Source organism: Mauremys mutica, chromosome 4, assembly GCF_020497125.1.
Source record: "Mauremys mutica isolate MM-2020 ecotype Southern chromosome 4, ASM2049712v1, whole genome shotgun sequence".
NCBI lineage: Eukaryota > Metazoa > Chordata > Testudines > Geoemydidae > Mauremys > Mauremys mutica.
In genome coordinates this window covers 103,085,944-103,111,936 of record NC_059075.1, presented here as the reverse complement: position 1 = coordinate 103,111,936, position 25,993 = coordinate 103,085,944, and the positions used below count along the sequence as shown (strand labels likewise).

At 40.3% G+C, this 25,993-nt stretch overlaps 1 protein-coding gene across 5 annotated transcripts in view; it reads left to right on the top strand.

Annotated features, from left to right (window-relative positions):
• Positions 1–25,993, top strand: part of PLEKHA7 (pleckstrin homology domain containing A7) — a 370,306-nt gene that overhangs the window by 308,767 nt on the left and 35,546 nt on the right. For 3 of the 5 annotated variants that reach the window (XM_045015322.1, XM_045015324.1, XM_045015325.1), the window contains 7 exons: positions 4,718–4,804; positions 7,454–7,507; positions 7,935–7,958; positions 16,433–16,501; positions 16,680–16,760; positions 19,075–19,224; positions 20,996–21,097. In XM_045015322.1, coding sequence (XP_044871257.1) covers positions 4,718–4,804; positions 7,454–7,507; positions 7,935–7,958; positions 16,433–16,501; positions 16,680–16,760; positions 19,075–19,224; positions 20,996–21,097 — 567 coding nt within the window. The remainder of the gene's footprint in view (positions 1–4,717; positions 4,805–7,453; positions 7,508–7,934; positions 7,959–16,432; positions 16,502–16,679; positions 16,761–19,074; positions 19,225–20,995; positions 21,098–25,993) is intronic. The other 2 variants (XM_045015323.1, XM_045015326.1) reach the window with 1 other exon arrangement.

The following is a 25,993-nucleotide window of genomic DNA, read 5'->3' as shown; positions in this document are numbered from 1 at the left end:
GACCCTGGCCAATTTGGGGGGCCTTGGCCAATTTAGGGGCCTCTGAAAAAATGGGTGCCCCAAGCCCCTGTAGAAGCCGGAGGGCTGAAGGAGCACCAGAAGCACCCTGAAGTGCGGGGGCCATTGGCACTCAAACCATGGCCCTGCCTACTGCTCTGCTCCTTCCCCATGAGACCCTTCCCCATGCTGCCTCTTCCCCCGAGGCCCCATCTCCACTTGCTCCTCTCTGCCTCTTCCCCCTCCGTCGCTCATCCTTAAGGCAGGTTAAAGTGGGAGGGCATAGCCCCTCAAGAAGTTCCCCTCCATATAAATGTAATTTGAGTTCAGAGCCATAATTATTCCTACTACTCCGTGGATCCACAATCCATGTGCTGATATTATGTCAAGAGACAAGGAGGAGCCAGGTCATCTCTACTCTGTCAGGGAGCCATTTGGCTCTGGACTTGTGCATTCAGAATCAAATCACAATAGTGGCTATGCACCTTCCTGGCCTTCAGAACATATTGGCAGATCATCTTAGCAGACAGTTCTCAGACAATTGCAAATGGTCTATCAAAGACTCAATCCTGCAGAGTCTTTCCAGAATTTTTAGATTTCTAGAAATAGACCTGTTTGCCACAAACCACAACAAGAAGTGTCAGATATTATGTTTCAAAGGGAATCCCAGCCCAGACTCCTTGATGGATGCCATTCTCACTCGATGGCACTTGGACTGATGTACACCTTTCTGCCAGTCCTCCTGATAGCGAAGGTTCTGATGAAACTGAGGCAAGATATAGGACTGATAGCCAAAGCATGGGCCAGTGAGTTCTGGTATTTGGATCTGATGAACCTCTCAACATAGCCCCCCAATCACCTTACCTGTCCTACCCAACATAGTCTAGCAACACAGTGGTCAGAGCCTGTAATTGGAGCCAGCTTTCTTATATCTGACAGACTGGATGCTAGCTGAGTGACATTCACTGAAAGAAGCTGTTCAGCTGAAATTCAAAATGTTCTGATCCAAAGCAGGAAAGGCTCAACTAGACTGACTTTAAAAAGGAAGTGGAAAAGGCTTTCTATATAAGCATCTCAGCTGCAGCTGAGCTGTCTCCTTCAACAAGAGCCGTTTCAGCAATATTGAAGTATTTACTAGCCCTGAAACAATCTCCTCTATAAGAGTGCATCTAGAAGCAATATCTGCACATCACTCACCTAAGCAGGGCCATGCTATAGAGTGGCTAGATTTCTTAATGGCTTTACTCTTGTCTTTAATCCAGTTAGGGAGCCCCCCTCCCTTTTAGGACTTCAGTATAGTACAAACATGATTGATGAGTCCCTTTGATCCCTTAGCAACCAGTTCCAGTGAAGACTGCCTTTTTAGTAGCCATTGCATCAGCTCAAAGGGTAGTAAAAATTCAGGCCCTCATGACTGGGTCCTCCTTATACAGTGTTTTATAAGGACAGGGTTACTGTCAGGCCTCATCCCAAATTCCTGCCCAAAATAATGTCAGTGTTCCATGTGAACCTGTTTATTAATCTCCCAGTTTTCTTCCCCAAGCCTCACTCATCCTTGGGAGAAGCTAAATTTCATACACTTAATGTACTAAGGGCATTGGCATTTTACACTGAAGGGCAAAACCATTCGGCAACACACCTAGACTGTTTGTGGCCTTTGCAGAGAGGGTTACGGGTCAGACTATATCCTCTCAGAGATTATACATTTGGAGATCTACTTAGATAAGGACATGTTACAAATTAGCCAGATTAGATACACCTAGCCACATGAGAGCCTATTCCACTAGAGTTCTGGCAGCATCTGCTGCATATTTGTAGAATGTTCTTATTTCCAAAATCTGTAGAGCAGCTACTTGGAGCTCTATCCACACCTTGACAAGACACTATTCTTTGACAGAGTCTTCTAATTTGATGCCTGCTTTGATAGGGCTGTCCTACTATCATTGTTTAAACAGGGGTCCTCCAAGTACCCACCTCCAAGCAAACGTGCTTATTAGCTACCAAGAGTGAAATCCATGTGGACAATCACTCAAAGAGAATAGGAGTACTTGTGGCACCTTAGAGACTAACAGATTTATTTCAGCATAAGCTTTCGTGGGCTACAGCTCAGTTCTTCGGATGCACAGAATGGAACACACAGACAGGAGATATTTATACATACAGAGAACATGAAAAGGTGGAAGAGAATAGTTACTTACCTTACAGTAACTGTGGTTCTTCAAGATGTAGTGTCCACATGGACTCTACAACCTGCCCATCTTCCATGCAACCATGGAGTTCTTCTACTCTTGGCTTCTGTACTGGTGAAGGAACTGAAGAACAGTTAGGCCAGCTCTGCCCTTTATGCCCTCAGGTGGGTGGGCATGAGGACATCTAAGTCATTAGTACGGCTCCAATAGACACTTATGGCCAAAAGTAATTCATGTTGAATGCATGGGGCACGTGCACACCAAGAGTGGTATCCATGTAGACAATGCATCTTGAAGAAGCATAGTTACTGTAAAGTAAGTAACTGTTCTTTTCTTGTGTCAGCTGCATCTTTACAGATGTCATCTTGTGGGGATGGGAGAGAGACCTTTTTAATTACACAATGTATATAATGCATATTATTTTCTGAAGTCTCCTCAAGCACGGTCTAAAGTCTGGTACAAAAGATCTGGTATATTACATTGCTGGCAAATTGAATATACTTGGCATATCATAAAAGTAACGCCATAGAGGAATGGTAAACCCAGTCTTTGTAAAGCTCACAAATAGAGGTTGCTTGAAGTCTGCAAGGTTTAGTTCCATAGGGTTGGCAGCAGGCTATCCCTGCAGTTTTCTTGAGAATTCAGATTTTTCCAACCTAAAATGAAACCCCCCCCACAAAAACCCAGACCCTTATATCTCTCCCTCTGATCCACCTTCCTCTCTCCTCCCTCCCCCCCACACTTTTATAGTTTTATTGTAGAGGCCTGGTGGCCTGTTTCTCTTTTGGCTCCTTTCTTGAAGATGAGTCACCCTCCTGATCTTTGAGTGGGAGGAGGTATTTTCCTAACACTGATCACTGTCTTCCATAGTCCAAAAGAATTTTCTGGTGAGACAGAATGCAGTCTACTCTGTCCTATGTTAATTAGCTTTCCTCCACTGTCAGCTGATAATTCTTGGAAAGAAAATGAACATAGATTTTCTAACAACTATTCTACAATCACATGCAACAGATTATGGTTAGTCTCTCCACCTCAGCTCAGTGTCAGTGCTGGACTGTAGCATAAATAGGTTTTCTCTCCCAGTGCACTATGAGCAGAGGGGAAGGTAAAGGAGAGCATAGAAGATCCTTTAGCACTAACTGGAACAAAGTGGGAGCGCATTACTCGTCCTTCAGATGTCAAATGTTAGGAGTGGGAAGGGAAGATGACTTGCAAACCCACACCCATTTCAGATTCAGTAACGTGCTAATATTCGGCAAAGAAGATTATTCATGTCATTTTGGGATTTGTTGTTTATGTGTACTCAGCACAGTTCCACTCACAGCTTCACATCTTTTCCACTGGTTCAGCTTATCATAGATCTTTCATCACTGTTATTGTATATATGATTTGGGCTCTAGTTTTGTAATGCCATACTTCACATATATAAATGGGGGACAAAATTACCAGCTGATTAAACAACCCCAGTGAAATATAGCACTGGAAAATGACATGTTCTTAAACTTACTGTTATAGCTCACCTACCATTGTTTTTCTAATTACATTGACTGTACTGCTGTTGAAGGTATACCGTTGTAAAAGAAGGTGCAATATCATTCTTCCCTTACTCCATCAAAATGTTAAGAGTTGCTCCCTGACACTGCAGCTCCTTGCTTTTTCATTTTTGTTTTCATTAGGTATTTATAATTGTGTGACAAAAAAACTAATTTTTTTCATGCCATATTAATTTCTACCAAGCTGTGAACCATAAAATTGTTTTCACTTTCTATACAATTTGTAGAAGAAAATAGTTAGTGCTTATTTAATATTTTTTGATTTATAACACCCCTAATATAGATATTTAAAGATGTACACAAAATAATGAGTAGTATAGAGAGGGTAAGTCAGGAACTGCTCTTTACCCTTTTTTGTGTTACAAGAACAAAGGAACATTCAGTGAAATTGAAATGTGGCAAATTCAGAATTGATAAAAGGTGATTTATTTGTCTTACCAAACACCACATTGGTGTGTGGCACTCGCTGCTACAAGATGTCACTGAGCCAGGAGCTTAGTGGAATTCAGAAAAGGATTAGACATTTATATGGCTCAAAAGGACATCCATAGTAATGTAAGGGAAAACTCTGCTTCTTCAGAGCATAAACCAACCACTCACTAACAGGTTTAGGAATAAATTTCCTGTATGGGCATCTTATTCCATAATTGTTGACCACAACATTTCTTGCACCTTCCGCTGAAGCATCTGGTACTGGCCAATGCGAGAGACATGTACTGAATTAATCCCTGGTCTGATCCAATATGGCAGTTCCCAAATTCCTACGTTTGTTTATTTATAGGATTTCCTATGATGCTTATTGTAATATCTTCAGTCCTCACAAGCATTAATGATTTTACCCCTAAAGTCAAACAGGACGTCTGGCAGAGCCATGAATATAAGCCAAATCTCCTGAATCCCAGTCAAGTACCTAAACCATAAGACCATACTTTCCACTTGCGGTAGTCTTCATAATTTTGATTATGGCTCTTGTTACAGAATTCAGCACACGTTGATAGACGCTCCATGCCTACTATGGGATATATGACCCATACTGTAAGTGCACCCAGTTTACATGGCAAGTCGGTAAGTTGAAATGTTAGAATTCTTTTTCCCTTCCCCGCCACCAAATTATTGTAGTAAGGTTTTCAAGTCCTGCTATTTTCTTAGTCATATTGTTTTCTCTTGTTGTTTGACAACCAGCTAACTCTTCTTAAACTTGAACTACGTAAGCTTAAGCGTTGACCATTAAAGTCAATGGGAATTTTGCTGTTGACTCCAGTGGGGGCAGGAGTAGGCCATGTGTAGAACTTCTTTAGTTTTGTTACTATACTACAGTTTTCTAGTAAACCCTCTTCTTTTATTGCATTTATTTGACCAAATGCAGAATTAATTAAATAGTTGCTTAATCAGGTCAAGTAAATGCTGTCTGGCACTGAGGTGAAGAATGTAATTACAGTGACGCTCCCTGAAGACTGCTAATTTCCTCTTTACAATGTGTCTAAATACCTGCAGCCTGAAGAGCTAACATTGCTTCTCATTCGATTAAGGAGACATCAGGCTAAGTTGGCTAGTATACGAAATTACACAATCGCCCAATTACTACAGCATTTGCCAACTAATTCCATCTATCAGGTCAGCTGCTGATTGGCTCATCTGCTCTGTATGATAATTTGTGACTCTGCAAATGCTCCATTAGTGACGTGCTTGAGTCTGTGCTTCCTTGTCCATTCTTTGGTATTTTCAATCCTTGAATCATTTGTGTTTTTTCTTTGTTGTTGTACATGCTGTAAATTATAAGTATTTTAAGCTACTGGGTGCTGTTGCTTATGGTTTCAAAGCTTTAGATATCACTTCGCTTTGATGTTATTTCTGGAAATACCGCCTCTTAAAATCTTTTCAGAAAAGAGAATTAAGTATACTTTATTCATTGTGACTGAAGCAAGACAATATTTTTGCACTGCTTTCATAATGGGAGTGGCTCACTTCACCACATGCTGCATTAACTCCAAAGTGAGATATATCAACCAGCTAGAACACTCATAGTAGCTTGTAACTGCATAATTTCTGCAGGTAAAGATTAGTTCATAAAAGTCGAATTGTTCTTTTGCATAAATAACACTAGCCATCATAGGTCCATAACAACACAGTTGATAGCATTTATGTAAGAAGTTTTAAAATTGGAGATGGGGCAGAAATGCAGTTGTTGTTAATCTCTTTATCAAGGTACTAGATTTGTAACATTCTCCAAAAGGGAGCCATCTAGTAACCTGGGCACATTTATGACCATGTCTTTTAAAGCTGTCAGCAATTTTTATTTTGACCAAATTTAAGGAATTTTTCACTATTTTTTCTTTAAAACACTTATTTCCCATTTCCTTCACCTGCCAAACAGCTGCAGTGAACTAGTTCATATACTGTAGAGTATTCATGCAATCAAGTAAGCTAATTGGTCAAACATAACTTTCTCTATTACAAAGTACACCTCTATCTCGATATAACGCTGTCCTCGGGAGCCAAAAAATCTTACTGCGTTATAGGTGAAACTGCATTATATCAAACTTGCTTTGATCCACCGGAGTGCGCAGCCCCACCTGCCCGGAGCACTGCTTTACCGTGTTATATCTGAATTCTTGTTATATCGGGTCGCATTATATTGGGGTAGAGGTGTATATTGAACATACCAGAGCAATCTTAAATTAATCCTTGCAAAGAAATATGTGGTATATGGATTTGCTAGCACAGAGTTTTTTCAGATAAGTATTTTCATTATATCAAAACACAAAGTCTCAAAACTTGAAACCAGAGTAGTTGTCTTTTCCTCTGTTATGCCAATAAGTCCAGAATTCAAAATAATGAAAATAATTCCAAACAATGTTCTGGATATTTTGCCCAGTTAACCAATATTGTTTGCAACAGTTATGTCTTGCTTTGTTGTTTGTTGAAAATACTTCTGTTCAAAGAAGAGAAATCATTTTCTCTTGTGACTCTGGTGTGCACATTTTTGGGGGTAACTTAAATAAAGGTAATATTATCTTTGTATAATTATAAGACCATACAGACAGCAGCTACTAACTAGACAGTGTTTCAAAAAGAAAAAAAAGTATTCATTTGAACATGATCAGAGGAAAAGCCAGAATGGTTCTCTAACTATATGATAATTTTTATTTAATATTATCCATGAAGCAGCTGTTCCATCTCTCCCAAACTGAGGGATGCATACAGTATTTTGAAATGTGTATGAAGTTTGACCAGAAATGTTTTGATGACTTGTTATTTAATGAAATATTTTACATTTCATATCTAAGACAAATCCTAAATAAGGCAAATTTTTCTGTCAAAAAGGATGTAATACAGGATGCTAAGCCATGGCTTAACACCTTTTCCAATAAAGTATCCTACTCTGAGTATACTAGCCATAAAAATGTTGTTCATGCCTTCAAAAATAATTTAAGCCATAAGTATCTTTTTGTCACCCTGTACATTATGGAAGGGGGGAAAAATCTGTTCTCCGTGATACTTTGCCTATTTCATATTCAGCCATAAACCGCAATGTGACAGTGAGGCCAATGTGCTTATTTTGTGCCACTTGTATACCCGCTTTGTCACTTTACTTTTTATTTCTTTCTTACATATAGCTTAATACAAGTTTTCCAGTATTTGCAAATTACTTTTAAAGTAGTGGAATACCGTACATTGCATTGTTGTTCATTCTTATTATATATTTAACTGAAGGCTGATGACACCTACATCCAGCTGAAGAAAGACTTGGAATATCTGGATCTAAAGGTAGGACATATTTATAGGAATCATATTTCCGGTATTGATCATCCCATCAGTCCTCTGTATATCTTCTCCCTACTTGCATTACTCAGAATCTTGTGTATCCAGATTTTAGAATGCTGAATTTTCTTTTGGTGTAACTGGAAAAATCTCTAAAATTGAGAGTCTTACTTCACTGACTATAGGCTGAAAATGTAAACTAAGTAAATTTGTTGCAAGTTTATTTTGTTTTAGTTTAATTTGACAACAGTGCAAGAATAATTTATTTTATCTTTTGTAAATTTAAAGAAATCAGAGTAAAATCTGATTCAGAATATTAATGTCTGTTACAGCATTATGGTAATGCTGTTATGTTTAAGACTGAGTATTCTAAGTTAACAGAATACAGAATTTCAGTGTTTATTCATTCCTATTTTTCCTTTATTTCTATTAGAAGCAGTCTCCTTTTATGATAACAGTAAGAATATTATTATTTCTAAACATATTTATAATGTAGTAGTGTTGTGATAAATGAGTTGAATATATTGCAATCTTCCTCTCACCTCCATATTATTATGTGGGGGTTTTCCTTGCCATACTTGCATTTCTGAAGATCCTAAATAATTCCAAAGATTAGGTGGAACTCCTTTCAGAATGAATTAACCTTTTCCCTAAATTATTCTCCATGGTTCACTTAAGAGTAATGCAATATTTTCCTAACCACTTTATGCCATTATTGAGCTATTAAATAGCCAGAAACTTCCTAGAATTAGCCCACTGGACAATAGGGTACGTTCTAAGCCCATATTGCTCTCATGTTCCTATAGCTTGCATTTACAACCTTGACAATGTCACTGAGTTTTTCAGTGCTATTAAATTAGTCTAAATTTGGTGCATTTTGTTTCAATTTTATAGTATATATTTTTGATACACTCACTCCTTTTTATTTAAACAAATTTTCCAAGTTCAGTCTATCGAAATATTACTTTGTGATTATTCTTTAGCAATAGGATCAAATTTATGTGAAATTGTTTAAAGTTCAAGTTTTTCACAGCCAGTGAAATTCTGTGTTAACATCTGTATCAAGCAATAGTGGCATCCAGTGGTGAGTTCAGTTAATTGACATTTCTTCCCAAAGAGAGATCGCAAATTCTTATTTATATCAGGTCGCCAATATCATGTTGTATGAATTCAAGATATTAAACAATGGTATTATCCTGAAGCTCAAACTCTGCATCTCAGTTAAAATAGCTATCATCCATGGTAAGCAGATTGAAAACAAAACTAGATTAATAAACGTTAGGTTTTGAAAAATCCATTAAAAGAAAACTAATAATTTTGCTCAGCACAACAGCCTGCTGGCTCTCATAGTGTGAAACTCTTCTCCTCATGCATAAATCATTATTGAAGGGAGCAAGATTTTCCCTGCAATTTCATCTCCCAACTGGGAACCACCTTAGTGCTGGGCACAGGAACTGAGAGTAGAAAGACTCTCTTGTGCTCTCAGTGCCCGCAGTTGGTGTTCAAGCAGTGTGGAAGAAGAGAAGGAATCACAGAATTGATTGGAAGAGACCTCAAGAGGTCATCTAGTCCAGTCCCCTGCACTCATGGCAGGACTAAGTATTATCTAGACCATCCCTGACAGGTGTTTGTCTAACCTGCTCTTAAAAATCTCCAATGAATGAGATTTCACAATCTCCCTAGGCAATTTATTCCAGTGCTTAACCACCCTGACAAGAAGTTTTTCCTAGTGTCAAATCTAAACCACCCTTGCTGCAATTTAAGCCCATTGCTTCTTGTCCTATCCTCAGAGTTTAACGAGAACAATTTTTCTCCCTCCTTCTTGTAGCCACCTTTTATATACTTGAAAACTGTTATCATGTCCCCTCTCTGTCTTCTCTTCTCCAGACTAAACAAACCCAATGTTTTCAGTCTTCCCTCATAGGTCATGTTTTCTATACCTTTAATCATTTTTGTTGCTCATCTCCGGATTTTCTCTAATTTGTCCACATATTTTCTGAAATGTGGTGCCCAGAACTGGACACAGTACTCCAGTTGAGGCCTAATCAACATGGAGTAGAGCGAAAGAATTACTTCCCGTGTCTTGCTAACAACATCCCTGTTGTTACATCCCAGAATGATGTTTGCTTTTTTTGCAACAATGTTACTCTGTTGACCCATATTTATCTTGTGATCCACTATGACCCCCCAGATCCCCTTCTGCAGTATTCCTTCCTAGGCAGCCATTTCCCATTTTGTATGTGTGCAACTGATTCTTCCTTCCTAAATGGAGTACTTTGCATTTGTCTTTATTGAATTTCATTCTGTTTACTTCAGACCATTTCTCCAGTTTGTCCAGATCATTTTGAATTTTAATCTTGGCCTCCAAAGCACTTGCAACCTTCCCCCCATCTTAGTACCATACACAAACTTTATAAATGTACTCTCTATGCCATTATCTAAATCACCGATGAAGATATTGTACAGAACCAGACCCAGAACTAATCCCTGCAGGACCCCATTTGATATACCCTTCCAGCTTGACTATGAACCACTGATAACTAATCTCTGAGAACAGTTTTCCAACCAGTTATGCACCCACCTTATAGTAGCTCCATCTAGGTTGTATTTCCCTAGTGTCATATGAGACAGTATCAAAAACCTTAAAGTAAAGATATACCACATCTACCACTCCCCCTATCCACAAGGAAGTAGTCATACAGGATTGCAGATATGGAGGGATGAGGTTGCAGGAGCTGGAGGGTAGGGGAAAGCAGAAGCAGACAGGGTCAGGAGCTAGGTGGAGAGGGGTACGTGAGCTGAGGGGTAGATAGAAGCAGAAGGGGAGGGAGACAGGAGTTGGGGGTGTGAGTAAATCGGAGCAGGGGGGCAGGATTCAGATGATGAGAGGGAGGATAGGTGCAGGGGAGAAGAGGACCAGGGTGGGAGTTGAATAGGTATAAAGTGTGGCAGGAGTCAGGGTGGAGGGCAGAGAGAAGAGGTAGGATATGCAGGGGGCATAGGCAGAAAGGTCTATACGGTATAACCATTAGTTAACACTCACCTCCTGAACCTGAATTTGAACCCTGGGGTCCTGAGTCTCTACATTTCTTTGCTGTTAGCAAATACATATGAAACCCAGTGGCAAAGCATGTTTCTTATCCCTCCTCTAGAGACTGGTACACATAGAGGATTACAGCCTAGTATTGCTACCAGTTACTCTGCTGTCTCAAGTGGTAGAAATCTGTGCTGTGAATCTAAGGATCTAGATCCTGCTGGTGACCCAAATTGGGAAAAGGTGTCAATATGGTTACAAATGATTGAATTTCTGCATTTGTAAATCTGTTTGTTTTTTAATTAGAAAATTACTCTAATAAAACAACCTATTAAAGATTGCAAAGTCAAGCACTCAAAAATTAAGAAATACCAGATTAATGTTGCCTGTGCCACCTTTATTTGCCTTCCTTGTGTGTGCATATTATGATTAAAGCTACAGTTTTGTCACAGCGGTCACAGAAACAATGAATTTGAATACAGTCTGTGAAATGCTGATAGGCTTTGCGACCTAGCGCATGGGATCATGACACCACGCAGGTTTGGCATGTCCACCCCTCCAAACCTGAGTGGTGGTGTGACCCCATGTGCTAGGTCACAATGCCAATCGACTTTGGCCATGTGTCTCTATCTATGGAGGTGTTGTGACCATGTGGGCCAGGTCGCAGTGCCAACAGCGGGGGACCTGGGCCTAGCCCCACGGGACAGGAGCCATGAGCATAAGAGGTGAACTTGTTCTCCCACAACCACCCATGGGCTCCCCACTGTCCTGCTTTCCAGACATAATTGTTTTCTTGCACCTGTGCCATGAAATGTATTAAAAATGTGTGTGACAAAATTGTAGCCCTAATTATGACTCGGTTTTTACTTACATGATCGCATACAGGTTTTTTTCCATAGGATCCATGCCTCATTCAGTGCACAGTAAGGAAGGTGCTCATTGAATGAGCAACTATTTGATATTTTGTTTTATCCTCATTGTTTAATGTGTGGCCCCGTGCCTTAGGCCTGATGTACACTAGAAGATTAGCTTGATTTAACTGCATCAGTCAAGGGTGTGAAAAATCCACACCCCTGAGCAGCGTAGTTAAAATAAAGCAAGTCACGACATAGACAGCGCTGTATCAACAGAAGAATTCTTCCATTGACCTAGTTACCACCTCTCAGAGAGGTGAATTATCTGTGCTGACAGGAGAATCCCTCCCGTTGATGTAGGTAGTGTCTACACTGAAACACAGAGCGCTGCCCAGTGGCGGAGTTATGCTGCTGTAGCATTGAAAGTGTAGATAAGCCCTTATTTACTGAAAACTAGTCAAGTCTTACCCAGTAAGGAAAGACATTTCATGTGTAAGCTTATAATAAAGTATGCTACAGGCAGTGGAGAATTGAGAAATTCTAAAAGGAAGTACACCTCTACCCCGATATAACGCAACCCAATATAACACGAATTCAGATATAACGCGGTAAAGCAGTGCTCCAGGGGAGCAGGGCTGCGCATTCTGGTGGATCAAAGCAAGTTTGATAAAACACAGTTTCACCAAGATTTTTTTGGCTCCCGAGGACAGCGTTATATCAAGGTAGAGGTGTAGTTTGTTTTCTGCTTAATAATTAAGAGATCAGGTGTAAAGGATCTGTCTGTAGAGTGGGTGGGTAAATCTGATCTCATAATACCATAGTAACTTGTTGATTTTTTTTTTTAATTCAAACATACATTCCAGATTAGGAAATGCAGAATGTGAATGAGGAAGCCCTAATAAAGTGTAGAAGAGTGTATTCCATTAAGCATTTGCACTAGAGCAATTCAAGAAAATCTGGGGTCCTCTATAAAGCCATTCAGTGATTCATTATAGAAATGTTGGGCTGGAAGGGACCTTGACAAGTCATCAAGTCCAGTTCCCTGTATTGTGGCAGAATCAAGTAAACCTAGACCTTCCCTGACAGGTATTTGTCCAACTTGTTTTTAAAAATCCAATGATGGGGATTCCACAATATACCTTGGAAGCTTATTCCAGAGCTTTAACTACAATTATAGTTAGAAAGTTTTTCCTAATATCTAACCTAATCTCCCTTGCTGCTGATTAAGCCCATTCCTTTTGTCCTATCTTCAGTGGAGATGGAGAACAGTTGATCACCATCCTCTTTATAAACAACCCTTAATATATTTGAAGACTGTTATCAGCCCCCCGCCCCTCCCCCCCAAAACTTCTTTTCCCAAGACTAAACATGCCCAGTTTTTTTAACCTTTCCTCATAGATCAGTTTTTTAAACCTTTTATCATTTTGTTGCTTTTGGACTCTACAATTTGTCCAGATATTTCTTAAAGTGTGGTGCCCACATTTGGACATAGTATTCCACCTGAGGCCTCAGCAGTGCCAGTAGAGCGGGACAGTTACCTCTCGTGTCTTAGTTACAGTATTCCTGTAAATGCACCCTAGAATGGTGGTAGCCTTTTTTTCAGCTGCATCACATTGTTGACTCAAAGTCAATTTGTGATCCACTGTAACTCCTAGATTCTTTTCAACAGTACTGCTACCTAGCCAGTTATTCCCCATTTTGTAGTTGTGCATTTGATTTTTCCTTCCTAAAGAATAGTACTTGACAATTGTCTTTGTTGAATTTCATCTTGTTGAATTCAGGCCAATTCTCCAATTGTCATGATAGTTTTGAATTCTAATCCTGTCCTCCAAAGTGCTTGCAACCCCTCTGAGCTTGGTGTTAGCTCCAGATTTTATAAGCATACTCTCCACTCCATTATCCAAGTCATTAATGAAAATATTGAATAGTCCCAGGCCCTGGAATGACTCCTGAGGGACCTCCTAGATATGCCTCCTCTGTTTGACAGGGACCACTGATAACTACTGGTCTTTCAACCAGTTGTGCATCCATCTTATAGCTGTGCACCGACCTAGACCACATTTCCCTAGTTTGCTTATGCAAATGTGTGGGACATGTCAAAAGCCTTACTAAAATCAAGCTATAACTTTGTAACCTTCTCTGCTCCAAACTTATGTCATAGCAACTGGAGTTCAGTTCCTCTGAGGTGAAGAGGAGAGAAAAATAAGGTGAAATCTGTGTGTTCATAGAGAGAATTAAGGAATAGTGGATAGCAGTTTTTTTGTTAAAGGAGGAGTGCAGGATCTGTGATGTGCCATAGCCAAAACATTGTTAAAAATAGATAGCCTGATTCTGAGGGTGCATGTGTCATCACCTCTAAGCAGTCTGCACAAAGCAGATTGTACTATACAGCTAATTTTCTGACACTGGATCATGACCAGAAAATATCAAACTATACTTGGTGGGGCCCTTGGAAACTGCAGGTTTGGCAACACTGTACGGCCCTGAGTTACACTGAGTTTGCAAAAGTAAAATAAAAAAAAATAGTTTCATGGTTGAACTAGCAACCTTGCCAAATCATAACTAATGTTATATCAGAGGAGAAGCAGACAGTTATAATTTCCAGGTTGGTTTTTTAAATTTTGGTGATCTGTGCGGAAAAAGAAAGTGCTCTACACATGTCAATATTCTTCATCTCTAAGTCAAGGGGTAACAATCAGGAATGAGGCAGCTACAGTACCTGCTGGTTGTCTTCCCCTGGAGAATAGTTGCAGAAAGAGAGATCAAACTTTACAGATATTTTATCTAACTTCTGGAATCTCTATTTCTGTTTTTCATGGATTCTAAGTTGTAATATCTTTTTTTTTCCCAGTAACAAACTATTGCTAAACTTTTGTTTGAAACAGATAAAAAATAATGGACCTCTGATCAACATGGTTTACAAAGTGCTAAAGAACTCAGCACAAGGGTTACTGTCCGGTATAAATGTAAGACTGCTTGTGTCTGAAATGTGACCATCCCATCGCTTTTTTTCAAACGGCAATCAATGTATATACCCTAGCTTCCACAGGTGTATCATGATAAATAGAAGAGCTTCCTGCAAGATGTTTTTTTAGGCTGTATGCAAAATTATGGCTGACCTCACTGTGCTTGGTTTCGTCTTACCATATTTGAAAATGAATGGCTGTGTTAAGTAGTGACTCCTTTATGTAATTCCTAAAGTGTGAAAGCATGCTAAATCTTATTTTATGTTCTCATTTTCACTGCTTTGAAATTAAGGTAACTTTTGCACTTGTGATTATATAATCCATTTCAAAATATAGCAAATTATTCATAGTATTTTCATTGCAGACTATGAGAACAATTCACCTATCCACTAGCTTGCAGATTATTAAAGCAGCAAATTTTGTACTTGGACACACTTCCGTTTATGCTTAAATATACCAAATATTTTCCTGCACTTGAAAATGTGACCGAATATTTACTATCAATAATGCTAAATGACATGCATTAATAAATTTAAAAGGAAATCATTTCCTATTAAAATATTGTACTATTTGACAATTTATGTTGAAAATACAAAAAATAATTAAGACTGGTTTCTTCTAAGGGAGAGTAAACCCTCTTGTATTTGATGATGGGGAAATAAACGTCTGGCTTCTATTTCATGAAATTCACATGATAAATATATGCATTCTTTGAAAATGGAGAGATGAGATGTATAGGCATGAATAATATAAAAATGGTAAATGTACTTATATCTTAAGACTAGAATAATATTTGAAAATCCTACTTGGTGACCAGCTGACTTCATCTAAAATAAAATGTTGAGGGATAGTTGTCTCTGTACCACTTTAAATTATGGGTAGTCCCTAAGGATTATCTTCTTTCCTGCTAGAAGTTGGATTTGGAGCCAGAGATTACTGGAATGAAAGAGGGTGAAACTAGAAAGTAGTACATCCAAAATGAAGTGTATTTAAATATCATTTTTGCTCCTGCCCCAGACTAATATCCCTCTTTGCATTCCCATAACGTTCATCGTGGAGTGAGCATGAAGAGTGAGCAGGAACTGTAGATATGCAGGAACTACTAAAACATGTTTTTAGTCAGTTGGGCCTCTATCCTGCAAACGCTTATGCACATGTTTAACTGTAAGAACATGAATAGTCCTATTGACTCCAATGAAGACTACTCATACATAAAAGTTTTGTAGGATAGGGGCCTTAGTTTAAAAGTAAGGACAAATGGGATTGATGTTTCCTTTGATTATAAATCTGACACAATTGCACTAGTCATTTGTCACTGGTGCTGCTCCACCCCCGTCTTCTGACCTGCAGAAACCGCACAGTGTCCTCCAGGTGTGCTCTCAGTGAAACTTCATTTCAAGGCCCTTTCACCAATATCACTACAGTCCCCCATGCTCCCACCTATTTACAGTGTTTGCCAAGCTTTAGGCACTCTCAGCAGGACTTGATGGGAACAGAGGTCTCCCTAGTCTGAGCCCTCTGTGTATTTAACCCCAGCTAGCCCTGTTCCTCTCTACTCTCTTTCTCTCTCTCCTCGTTTCTTGCTCTTCCTTCCTGTGCCTTCTTTAAGCCCCGGGGTGATTGGCCAGTTGAGTTCATTAACCACAATCAGCTTCTCCTGGGGCATTAATTAGCCTATAAGTGATCAGAGTGCAGGCTCACCTACTATCTGCACTCTATCACATCATTAAACAGCATACGTTAACTAATTGGTAATCCTTTGGAATTAGATATTTGATGTACCATCGTCATATTTCAGAGATTTGATATGGCAAGCTTTTTGTAATAATTCTAGAGTCGTACATTTTCTTTTCGTGAAGAAAATAGTATTGATCTATTACTTTTATATAAGTTCTACAATTTATCTAAAATTTCTTATATTTCAAAAGATAAGCCCTTTCACATTTATTTTTAGTGTCAGTAAATCATATAGTGTGTTGTCTAGAGCATATAACAAAACTTTTTCTTTATCACTGAAGCATAATTATACTTCACTTTGCCACCAGTCTAATATATCTTTAAACCTTATTCTTTTTAGGTGACAGGGCGTGATGTACTAAAAGAACGAAGTACAAAACCTGTCAAGATTGCAGAAAGTGATATTGATGTAAGTATCAAACATCAATTCAAAACCCTGTCAAATATAGTCACTTTAGCATTTAGCTGTTTCTGTTACACTATAATTGTTCTCATTCTGATCCAAATGAAAATGAAATTCGTGCTACAAAAGAAGGGTTTCTTTCTTTTTTTATATCTAACTTAAATATATATGGTTTTATTGGTAGGTCAAGCTAAGCGTTTTCTGTGAACAAGACGGGATTCTACAGGACTTGGAAGACAAAATAAGATCCCTTAAGGAAAATAAAGTAATACAATTAAAATTTTTGTGTTAATAATAATAATTAATAATAAAAAATTATCTTGGACAAACCTTAAAGTTTCTTATTCAGGCTTTTGGGACTCCAAACCAAGCATTAGATTATTGTAATGTACCAATATTGTAATAATTCACTTTGGACAATATATACAACTCTTTTGTTACAGAATGAAAATGGTATGTTTTGAATATTACAGATGAGTAATGTATTTGGAAAATATATTTTTAAAATTTTTTAATAATGCATATTTTAAAACTACTCACATTTATTTTTATGTGACCTCCATTACAAATTTTGCTGAATGCACATTTTCAGAATAGTTTTGTTTTTCTTTTTAAGTTGACAATGGTACGGGGCTGGGACAAGGAAAGGGCTCAATCTATATGATTATTTTATCACAGTTATAAGATTAAAAAAACAGTCTCACCAGAGAGGCAACCGTGTTATCACAGTTAGCAATGTTTTAAAACTTGTGCTAACAAGAACCATATTTAAATACCATTGTACGTAGTATGATTGCACTAGCATTATGCAAAAGGCTATAAAAAAGGGGGAAGCAGACAGGGCCGCCCAGAGGATTCTGGGGGCCTGGGGTCTTCGGCGGTGAGGGGTCCTTCCGTTCCGGGACCCGCTGCCGAAGTGCCCCGAAGACCCGCTGCGGGCCCCCCGCCTCCGAATTACCACCGAAGCAGGACCCGCCGCCGAAGTGCAGCCGGGTCTTTGATGGTAATTCGGCGGCGGGTCCCGGAACGGAAGGACCCCCTGCCGCCGAATTACCGCAGAAGACCCGGCTGCACTTCGGCGGCGGATCCCGCTTTGCCAGTAATTCGGCAGCGGGGGGTCCTTCTGCCCTGGAGTGGAAGGACACCCTCCCCCCCGCCCCCCGCTGACGAAGACCGGGAGCGGAAGAAGCTCTGGGGGCCCAGGCCCACAAGAGTTTTCCAGCCCCCCCGGAGCGAGTGAAGGACCCCTCTCCAGGGGCCCCAAAAAACTCTCGTGGGGGCCCCTGTGGGGTCCGGGGGCTGGGGCAAATTGCCCCACTTGCTCCCCCCCACCCCCTCCCGGGCGGCCCTGGAAGCCCATCCTGAGTTATTTCAATGTAGCTAAGCCAATTTACAACAGTTGAGGTTCTAGCTCCAAAAGTCTCAACCAAACTTGCAGTAACTTCTTTGACCTGTTTGCTGCTAAGACAGGGGTTCTCAAACGTTTGTATTGGTGACCCCTTTCACATAGCAAGCCTCTGAGCGCCACCCTCCTAATACATTAAAAACATTTCTTTATATATTTAACACCATTATAAAAGCCGGGATTGGGGTGGAGGCTGACAGCTTGTGACCACCCCTCCCCCCCCCCGGAAATAACTTTGCAGCCCCCTGAGGGGTCTCGACCCCCAGTTTGAGAACCCCTGTGCTAAGACCTTCTTGTTCCTCCCCCCAACATTCTTCCTTCCTTCTGTTTATATCCCATTTAGAAGTCACATAGTAAATGTTAACAAAAGGACCTTTTCTTCCCTTCTCTTCCTTTCATTGTGTGTGTGTATAAAACTAACACTTTACTAGCTTTGAGCCCTACCTATATACTCTGGGACTGCTGAAATTAAATGTGCTCATTAAAATGAATGTCTGAATATAGTAGGTAAATTAATTAATTTAGTGGCAGTTTAGAAAAAAAATGCTTTCTACTGTTTGCAAGGAAATTAAACATGAAACATTTCACCCCCATTGGTTAAGGTTTTTGAAAGGTACAAACACTAAAACAGATTTATAATGGCAATTGTGTTGAAACTTAGTGGTTGCTACTGACTATTGCTACTGTGATGGCCTAACGCTTCATACCTTCCAATAATCAGTTTCCTTCTTTGTCCTCTCAGTAAAAGGAAAATCTGTGATCCTCATGATTTAGAGGAAAGACTTGAGAGGTAGAGAAGATTTTTTCATATTCTCAGGGCTGGTCTACACTGGGGGCGGGATCGATCTAAGATACGCAACTTCAGCTACGTGAATAGCGTAGCTGAAGTCGAAGTATCTTAGATTGAGTTACTTACTGTCCTCACGGCGCGGGATCGACGTCCGCGGCTATCTCTGTCGACTCCGCTACCGCCGTTCGCGTTGGTGGAGTTCCGGAGTCGACAGGAGTGCATTCGGGATCGATATATCACGTCTAGATGAGACACGATATATCGATCCTCGAGAAATCGATTGCTACCCGCCGATACGGCCGGTAGTGAAGACGTACCCTCAGTTGTAAATCAGTACAGACCCATACAAATATAAGTCTATTGCTGTTTTCCTTTTTTCTTTAGGACCAGTTGGAATCTGTTTTGGAGGTTTTGCATAGACAGATGGAACTGTACAAAGACCAACCACCGCATGCAGAAAAAATTTCTTCCCAGCAGAGACTTTTGCAAGAGGACCTCATTCATATTCGGGCTGAAATATCCAAGGCATCCACTGTATGTGTTCAGTGCTTCCAAAGAAATGCTAAACTAAGCGCTAGACTAAAATGAATTACTTTTCAGACATAGGGTTAAATCCTACAAACCAATTTAGATAATGTACAGAATATGAAAACAAATCATGCAGATCTGTCTTTTTAATGGAAGTCTTAACTGCAAACCTTTGTTCCAGTCTCCACTGGTATCCTGGTATAAACTAGATTAGTGGTTTTCAAACTTTCATTCTGGGGACCTAGTTGAAGAAAATTGTTGATGCCCACGACCCAGTGGAGCTGGGATGAGGGGTTTGGGGTGTGGGAGGAGGCTCTGGGCTGGGGCAGGAGGTTGGAGTGTAGGAGGGGGTCAGGGCTCTGGGGTGGGACTGGGGATGTAGGGTTTGGGGTGCAGGAAGGGGTTCCAGGTTGGGAGGGGCTCAGGGCAGGGGATTGGGGTGTGGGGTTGAAGCATGGACTTATGGGTTTTCGTCTGTCCTGGCACCGCGGACAGCGCTGCACCCTGGAAGCGGCCAGCAGCAGGTCTGGCTCCTAGGTGGTGGTGCGCAAGTGGCTTTGCTCCACTCTCACCCTCAGGCACCGCAACCCCTTCCTCCCCCCCAGTTCCCATTGGCCAGCTGGTGCTTGGGGCGGAGTCGCTTCTGGGGTGCAGTGCGGTGTCGAAACAGGTAGGCACTAGCCCGGCTTACTTGGGCAGCACCACTGGTGGGACTTTTAATGTTCCGGTCAGCAGTGCTGACCAGAGCAACCCAGTGCCTGACATGTGACCCTATTGGGTCACAACCTGAAGTTTGAAAAATGCTGAATTAGATTCCCTGGAACTTTTCTAGGCGGAAAAAGGAGTTGGGTCTTACCCTGGAGTATTAGCCAGTATTTTCTCTCTCTCAATTACCACAACCTAATAAGAATAAACTTTAATAAAGGCACCACATCAAATTAATGTTATGTTTCATTAATAGGCCATACAAGAAAGGGAATTTTAAACCCACCTAGCACTCTGTACTCAGCCATATAATCCCTAACTCCTACAGCACATGAGGACAGTTTTTAGAAAAATGCCTCTAAAATTGTACTCACAAGTCGTGTGTGTATAAGTTAGGTAAATTAAAATGTCTACATCATATACTTGCACATATGCAGTGTTTTGTGTCGTTAGACAATGCACTGTTTTATGGGCTGTGTTGAAAATTTACATAGAGGTGCGTAAAATCAAAACATCTTCCACTATTTTGAGTCAGAAAGCAGAATGTACAGCTGCAGATGTTAGCCATAATGTAAATGACTTAAGGATCCTCTGGTGGCCCTGAATCAGGGGTGAATTTGTACCAACATTTTAGAACTCTCTTAAAATAGTATGTTCAGTTTTACACATTACAGAAGTAAGGTGAACAGGGTATTGAAATTAAGCTGTCTTCCTTCAAGAATTCATATCAGTGCCTAGATTCCTTTGAACGCCTGCTTTGTCCTTAAATAACTAATAGAGCATTCTGTGTTTGCAGATTATCAAAACATTTCTAACTAGAGATTCTGAACTCTGTCCTGCAAGGTGTGGAGCACTCGGGCCACAACCCAGTAAAGCATTTAAGCTCATGCTTCACTTTAAGCTCATATCATTACATTCTGTTCAGAACAGATCATTTTTCTTTTTTCAATGGAACAACCTAATCCTTAAAGTTAAGAACATGCTTATTTTTTAACTGGCTGAAAGACAGAGTGCTGTGTACCTTTTATTGCTTATTGTAGGGTTGAATTGAAACCTTCCTCTTTGCCAACAGGAAATGGAAAATGCTTGGAATGAATATCTGAAATTGGAAAAGGATGTGAACCAGCTGAAGCAAGCCTTACAGGAACAGATGAACAGATCATTCTTTCCTCAGGTGAGTCTGTTTTCAGGTACTAAATTACTGTTGTTGTTGATCTTGCCTGAACTCGAAAATGATTAACTCCTGGGAGGAAGTCTCTCAAATGCTTGTTCTGTGTGGGAAATACTGGAGGGTTCCCTGCCTACTGCTCCTGCTGGACATATCCAAAGTCAGCAAACTATACTTCAAGATACCTAGCTAGTTTGAATGAAACATGTATTTAAGAATCTTATATTAGCTTTAATATTAAATACAGAAACAATCATTTGCTTTTGTCCTTTTGTTTTTAAATTAATTTTGATACGGGAAATTTAAACGTGCCATATAAATATATTCCTGAGCAGGGAGACATGCTTGAAAGAAGGGTCTAATAGAGAAGTATTAAACATAGGTTGACATTTGTAACAGGAAAATAATTAGAAATTCTCCAGAAGTTTCTCCTTGGAGAATTAACCATTGGTTGAAACCTGGAGTATGAGATTCTGCTAACAATGATATTGGAGAGTAAAGAGAACTAAACAGAAAAATTCTATTTTCTAAAATCTCAACATCTATAATTTAGAAGTGTGTGTGAGGGGGGGCGGAGTTAGAAGCATTACCTGGCAAAGGATATGGGGAAATCCACTGGCAGGGCATTAGTACTAATGCAAACCTGAGAACATACATGGGCGGGGAAGCACCATTAAAAAGTCACCATTTACTAACACCATAGTGTGGTATTTAAAATATTGGAAGTAGCTCCAATCATACTGTTCATGCAAGGCTATCGTAATGAATGTCCCATGATTCAGGTATTGTATTTACAGCTGCAGATGTTTGAAACTGCTTCTAACAGATCCTTGTTATTCCTGAACTTAGGATAAACATCTAGGAAGATATTCATTTTCTATATGTTTAATTCCTAAATGCTGCTGACTCCTGGCATTCTTAACTCTGAAGTATCCACTAATGCCTGTTTGTATTCTACATTCTTTTGGCTCATAAAGTGGAAAAATGGTGGTAACATAGCAATGAGATGTCTAGCTTTATTTCCAGTGCTGTAAATGTTTTTCATAACGTTGTGTCTGTGCAAATTTGTCAGTATTTTATTAGATGCTGTCATTTTTGACATTAATAACTTTTTAATTTATAAGTCTGTGCAGGACTCCCTAGTTTTCCATTTATTTGATCTGTCTTTGTTGGTTCATCTATCCATTTTTAAGGTCATCAGTCACTAACATGCTATTTTCCTTACTTGTTCTCTGTCATGTTGGGATATTAGTGGATGGTTATTACTGCAGATCCCTTGTAAATTGATACAACTGTTTAGAACTTATCAGTGATTGAAAGCGATCTGAATTTTAAACCAATTATTTAATTTAGAATCATGCAGAGAAGCGCTATTTTCATCTATCATCTTATTTGCAAAATTGAATGTGCAATGCCAGATTTTTTCTACATACCCGTTGTTTGTAATTATTGCTTTTTATCCTTAGAGCAAGGTAGGTTGTTGAGGGTATTTTTACATTCTTCTTTACAAAGCATTATCTTAAACAAAAAAGCAAAAACAACAACAACAATGTGAGTATTCATTCAAATTCCTGGCTATTTATCTGGATATTTCCTACCAAAAGACAACAGCAGTTATATTTTAAAATTCTTATCTGGTTACACTGTACTTCTGACCCATTATCAATTAGTCCGTTTGTTTTGATTGTTATCAACTAAACCTCTTCTATCAAATAATGGGTTTGAGAAGCTTTTTATAGTGTATCATCCGTCTTAAATTCCATTCCCTTGCTTCTAAAGAAGTCATCTCTCAGCCTTGATGCCTGGGCAGCTTTGAGTGCCAGAATATTATTAAACTGAAGCCAACTGTATAACATACCATACCAAAGAAACTTAATTAACTTAGAGTTAAAGTTGCCCAAATTCATGTCATGTCAACTCAAAAAACCCATTAAGGAAATTAATACTGGTCATATCTCGATACAGAATACACTTCACCAAAGGTCACAATTTCAGTTGTGCATTTGAACATCGTGAGGAACTGGGTTTGTAAATTGTAGTTGGTTATACACTCTCCCTGTGCCCTCCTTCCATATCCTAACCCTGTTCTCAATAGTTGGAAAGGACGGGGAGAATTCCGTCCAAATTGTTTGAGTTGCTAGTAGTTTGACTATGAAGGCAGCATTTTCCCATGGGGAGCCTCCACTGTCTCATCAGAGGGACCCTTGATCTGATACCTTAGCAAGACTCCCGACTCGGAAGATTAAGATGCCCTGTGGGGTATGGAGGACATGGATAGAGGGTGGCATTGACATTAACATGGGAAGTGGGTGAAGCAGGCTTTCCTAGTTGCTAGTTCAGTTGTCTAACCTAATTCCCAAGCTGGTTTCCTGATCCCTCCCATTGCATGTTTTTTTCTTTATCTTTTACTAACATGAAGTTCTTCTTTCATTCCTGTCTGTCAGGTCAGCAGTGACGATGGAGCAGAGTGAAGTCTTTCCATCACTCTCTATCTTGTGCCACCTCCATGGCTTCATTCATCTTTAACATTTTCGTTCTATGTCATTCTTTACCATGTTTATCCAGCTCATCTTTGGTCTTCCTCTATTCCGAGTGTCTTGCAGTTAGGTATGTATCGCCATTTATAGTGTCCTTTCTGGGTCCATTCTTGACATCTGTCCAAACCATCGCAATCATCTTTCTGGAACCTTCTGTAACAGCATTATTTCTCCAAAGCTGTTTTCCTGTCTCTTCCTTTTTTATTTTCTGCTGTCTTGAAACTCTCAGTATTCTCTTCCACCAGTTCATGTCCGTTCTTCATATTCTAGTATGCTGACCTGTACAGCAGTATTAGCATGACAGCTTATGTGAGACAACTGACTTTTAAATAAAAACAAATGTCTTTAGCCTTCTAGATCTTGCAGAGTTTTCCGAATGCAATACTAGCTGGTCTGATTCTTCTTTTTACATCATCTTCACAATTCTCATTCTTCAATACCAGTCCTCCAAGGTACACACATTTTTCCACTTATTCTAGTTCTTTATCTCCAAGTTTGGTATTTACCTTTCTCTTGTCTTCTTGTTGCCATAATTTTTGTCTTCTCCATGCTGATCTTTAAGCTGAATTTCCTGCTTTTCCAGTTTACCTTGTTGGTTATTCTTTGTAAATCCTCCTTGATCAATTTTGCAACCTCATTGGTTGTGTTGTCACTTCCCAGAGCCTTTTTTTTTCCAAACTTTCTATCAAGACATTTAATACAACTTCTATGAATTCTAGAATCTCCTCTCCTTTGTTTGTGCTCGGAAGCTTCTCCAGGATCATTTCATCTACTGTGTTCTTTGCATTATATAGCTTTTCAAAATGTTCTTTCCATTGTTTATTCTTTGCTTGTTCATCCTCAATTATTTGTCTGCACTTGTCATTCACCACCGCCATCTCCATTTCATATATCCCTTTCAGTTCTCTTATCTTGTGATATAACCAGTGTTCCCTCTAATTTTCCCACACATGTGTGGAATGAATTTTGTTATGGTCACCAATATGGAGGTGACACATCACCTTCATATTGGTACACATAACAAAATTAATGTGGTGCGGGGGTGTGAGTGGTTCAGAATGTGGGAGGGGGCTCAGAGCTGGGGCAGAGGGTTGGGGTGCAGGGGTGTGAGGACTCCCGCTGGGGGTGTGGTTTCTGGGGTGGGACTGGGATGAAGGGCTCAGGGCTGGGGATGAGGGTTGGGGTGCGGGCTCTGGGGTGGGGCCAGGGATGACGGGTTTGGGGTGCAGGAGGTTGCTCCAGGGTTATGGTAGGGAGAGAGGACTCCCCCCAGCACTCTCTCCCCACAGCAACTCTGGGGTTGGGGCCATGGGATAAGCGCCCCTTCCCCGGCCACAGCAGGTGTGGGATGGGGCTGGGTTGGGGTCAGGGGAGGGGAGACCAGCCCGGCCACTGGTGCCTCTACCTTAGCAATGATCTTTCATCGCCCACCGATAACCAATCACAAAGCCTCCTCTCCGGGGCCAGGGCATGTGGGCCAGCACAGACTACAAGTCCCAGCACACATTACATCCTGAATGGGAAGGTCAGAACAGCAGGAGGTGTCTGATAGTCTGTGCTTCTTCACAGCTCTAAACCAATCAGAGCACTCTTCACCATGAACCGTGAGAATACAAACCAAACAGCGCCTGAGTTGGTGTGAGGATTTGGACCAATTAGTGCCTGCCCCAGCCGCAGCAGGTCTGGGACGGGACTAGGTTCCGGGTGCCCCTCCTCTGGTCGCGGCAGGCCAGAGCTGGGTTCAGGATATCCTGGCTGCAGCAGATCCAGGGCTGAGCTGGGGCCGGGGGAGCGGCGCCCCGGTCCCGGCAGGTCCCGGCTGGGCGGGTTCACTGAGCACCTGCGTGGCACTAAATAGGCTGCTGCACAACCCCACAGCTTACAGGGAATTTAGGATACAACCCCATATCACATTCTCATTGTGTATTCTTCTGCTTCTTTACATTGTTTGCTTATCCAATTGTTTCTGTCTCTCTCCGCTTTCTGTTTTATCTCTCTGGTCAGCTTTTAGACTTGTCCTCATATTTTATTCTCCTTCAGCTTCCTATGCTTCTCACTCAACAGCAGCACCTTGGTTTCTTCATTTTGTCCTTGTAGCCCAACACTTGTAGTCCTATTTTACACTGTTCCATGTCTCTTCAACTCATGTTCCATGTCTTATTTCTTCATTCACCAGCAACAGAATGTTTTCCTCACAGCTTCTTTGCATTCTTTCCTAATATCTGGTGTGGCTGAATGCACCCCTCTATTTACACCCTACACACTATTGTAGTAATCCTTGTACAAAATATGCCTTGTTGAGGTATCATTTGAAAACTAATAACTAGCTGGTCAATAATATTCTTGTGAAATGTAAGTAGCAACA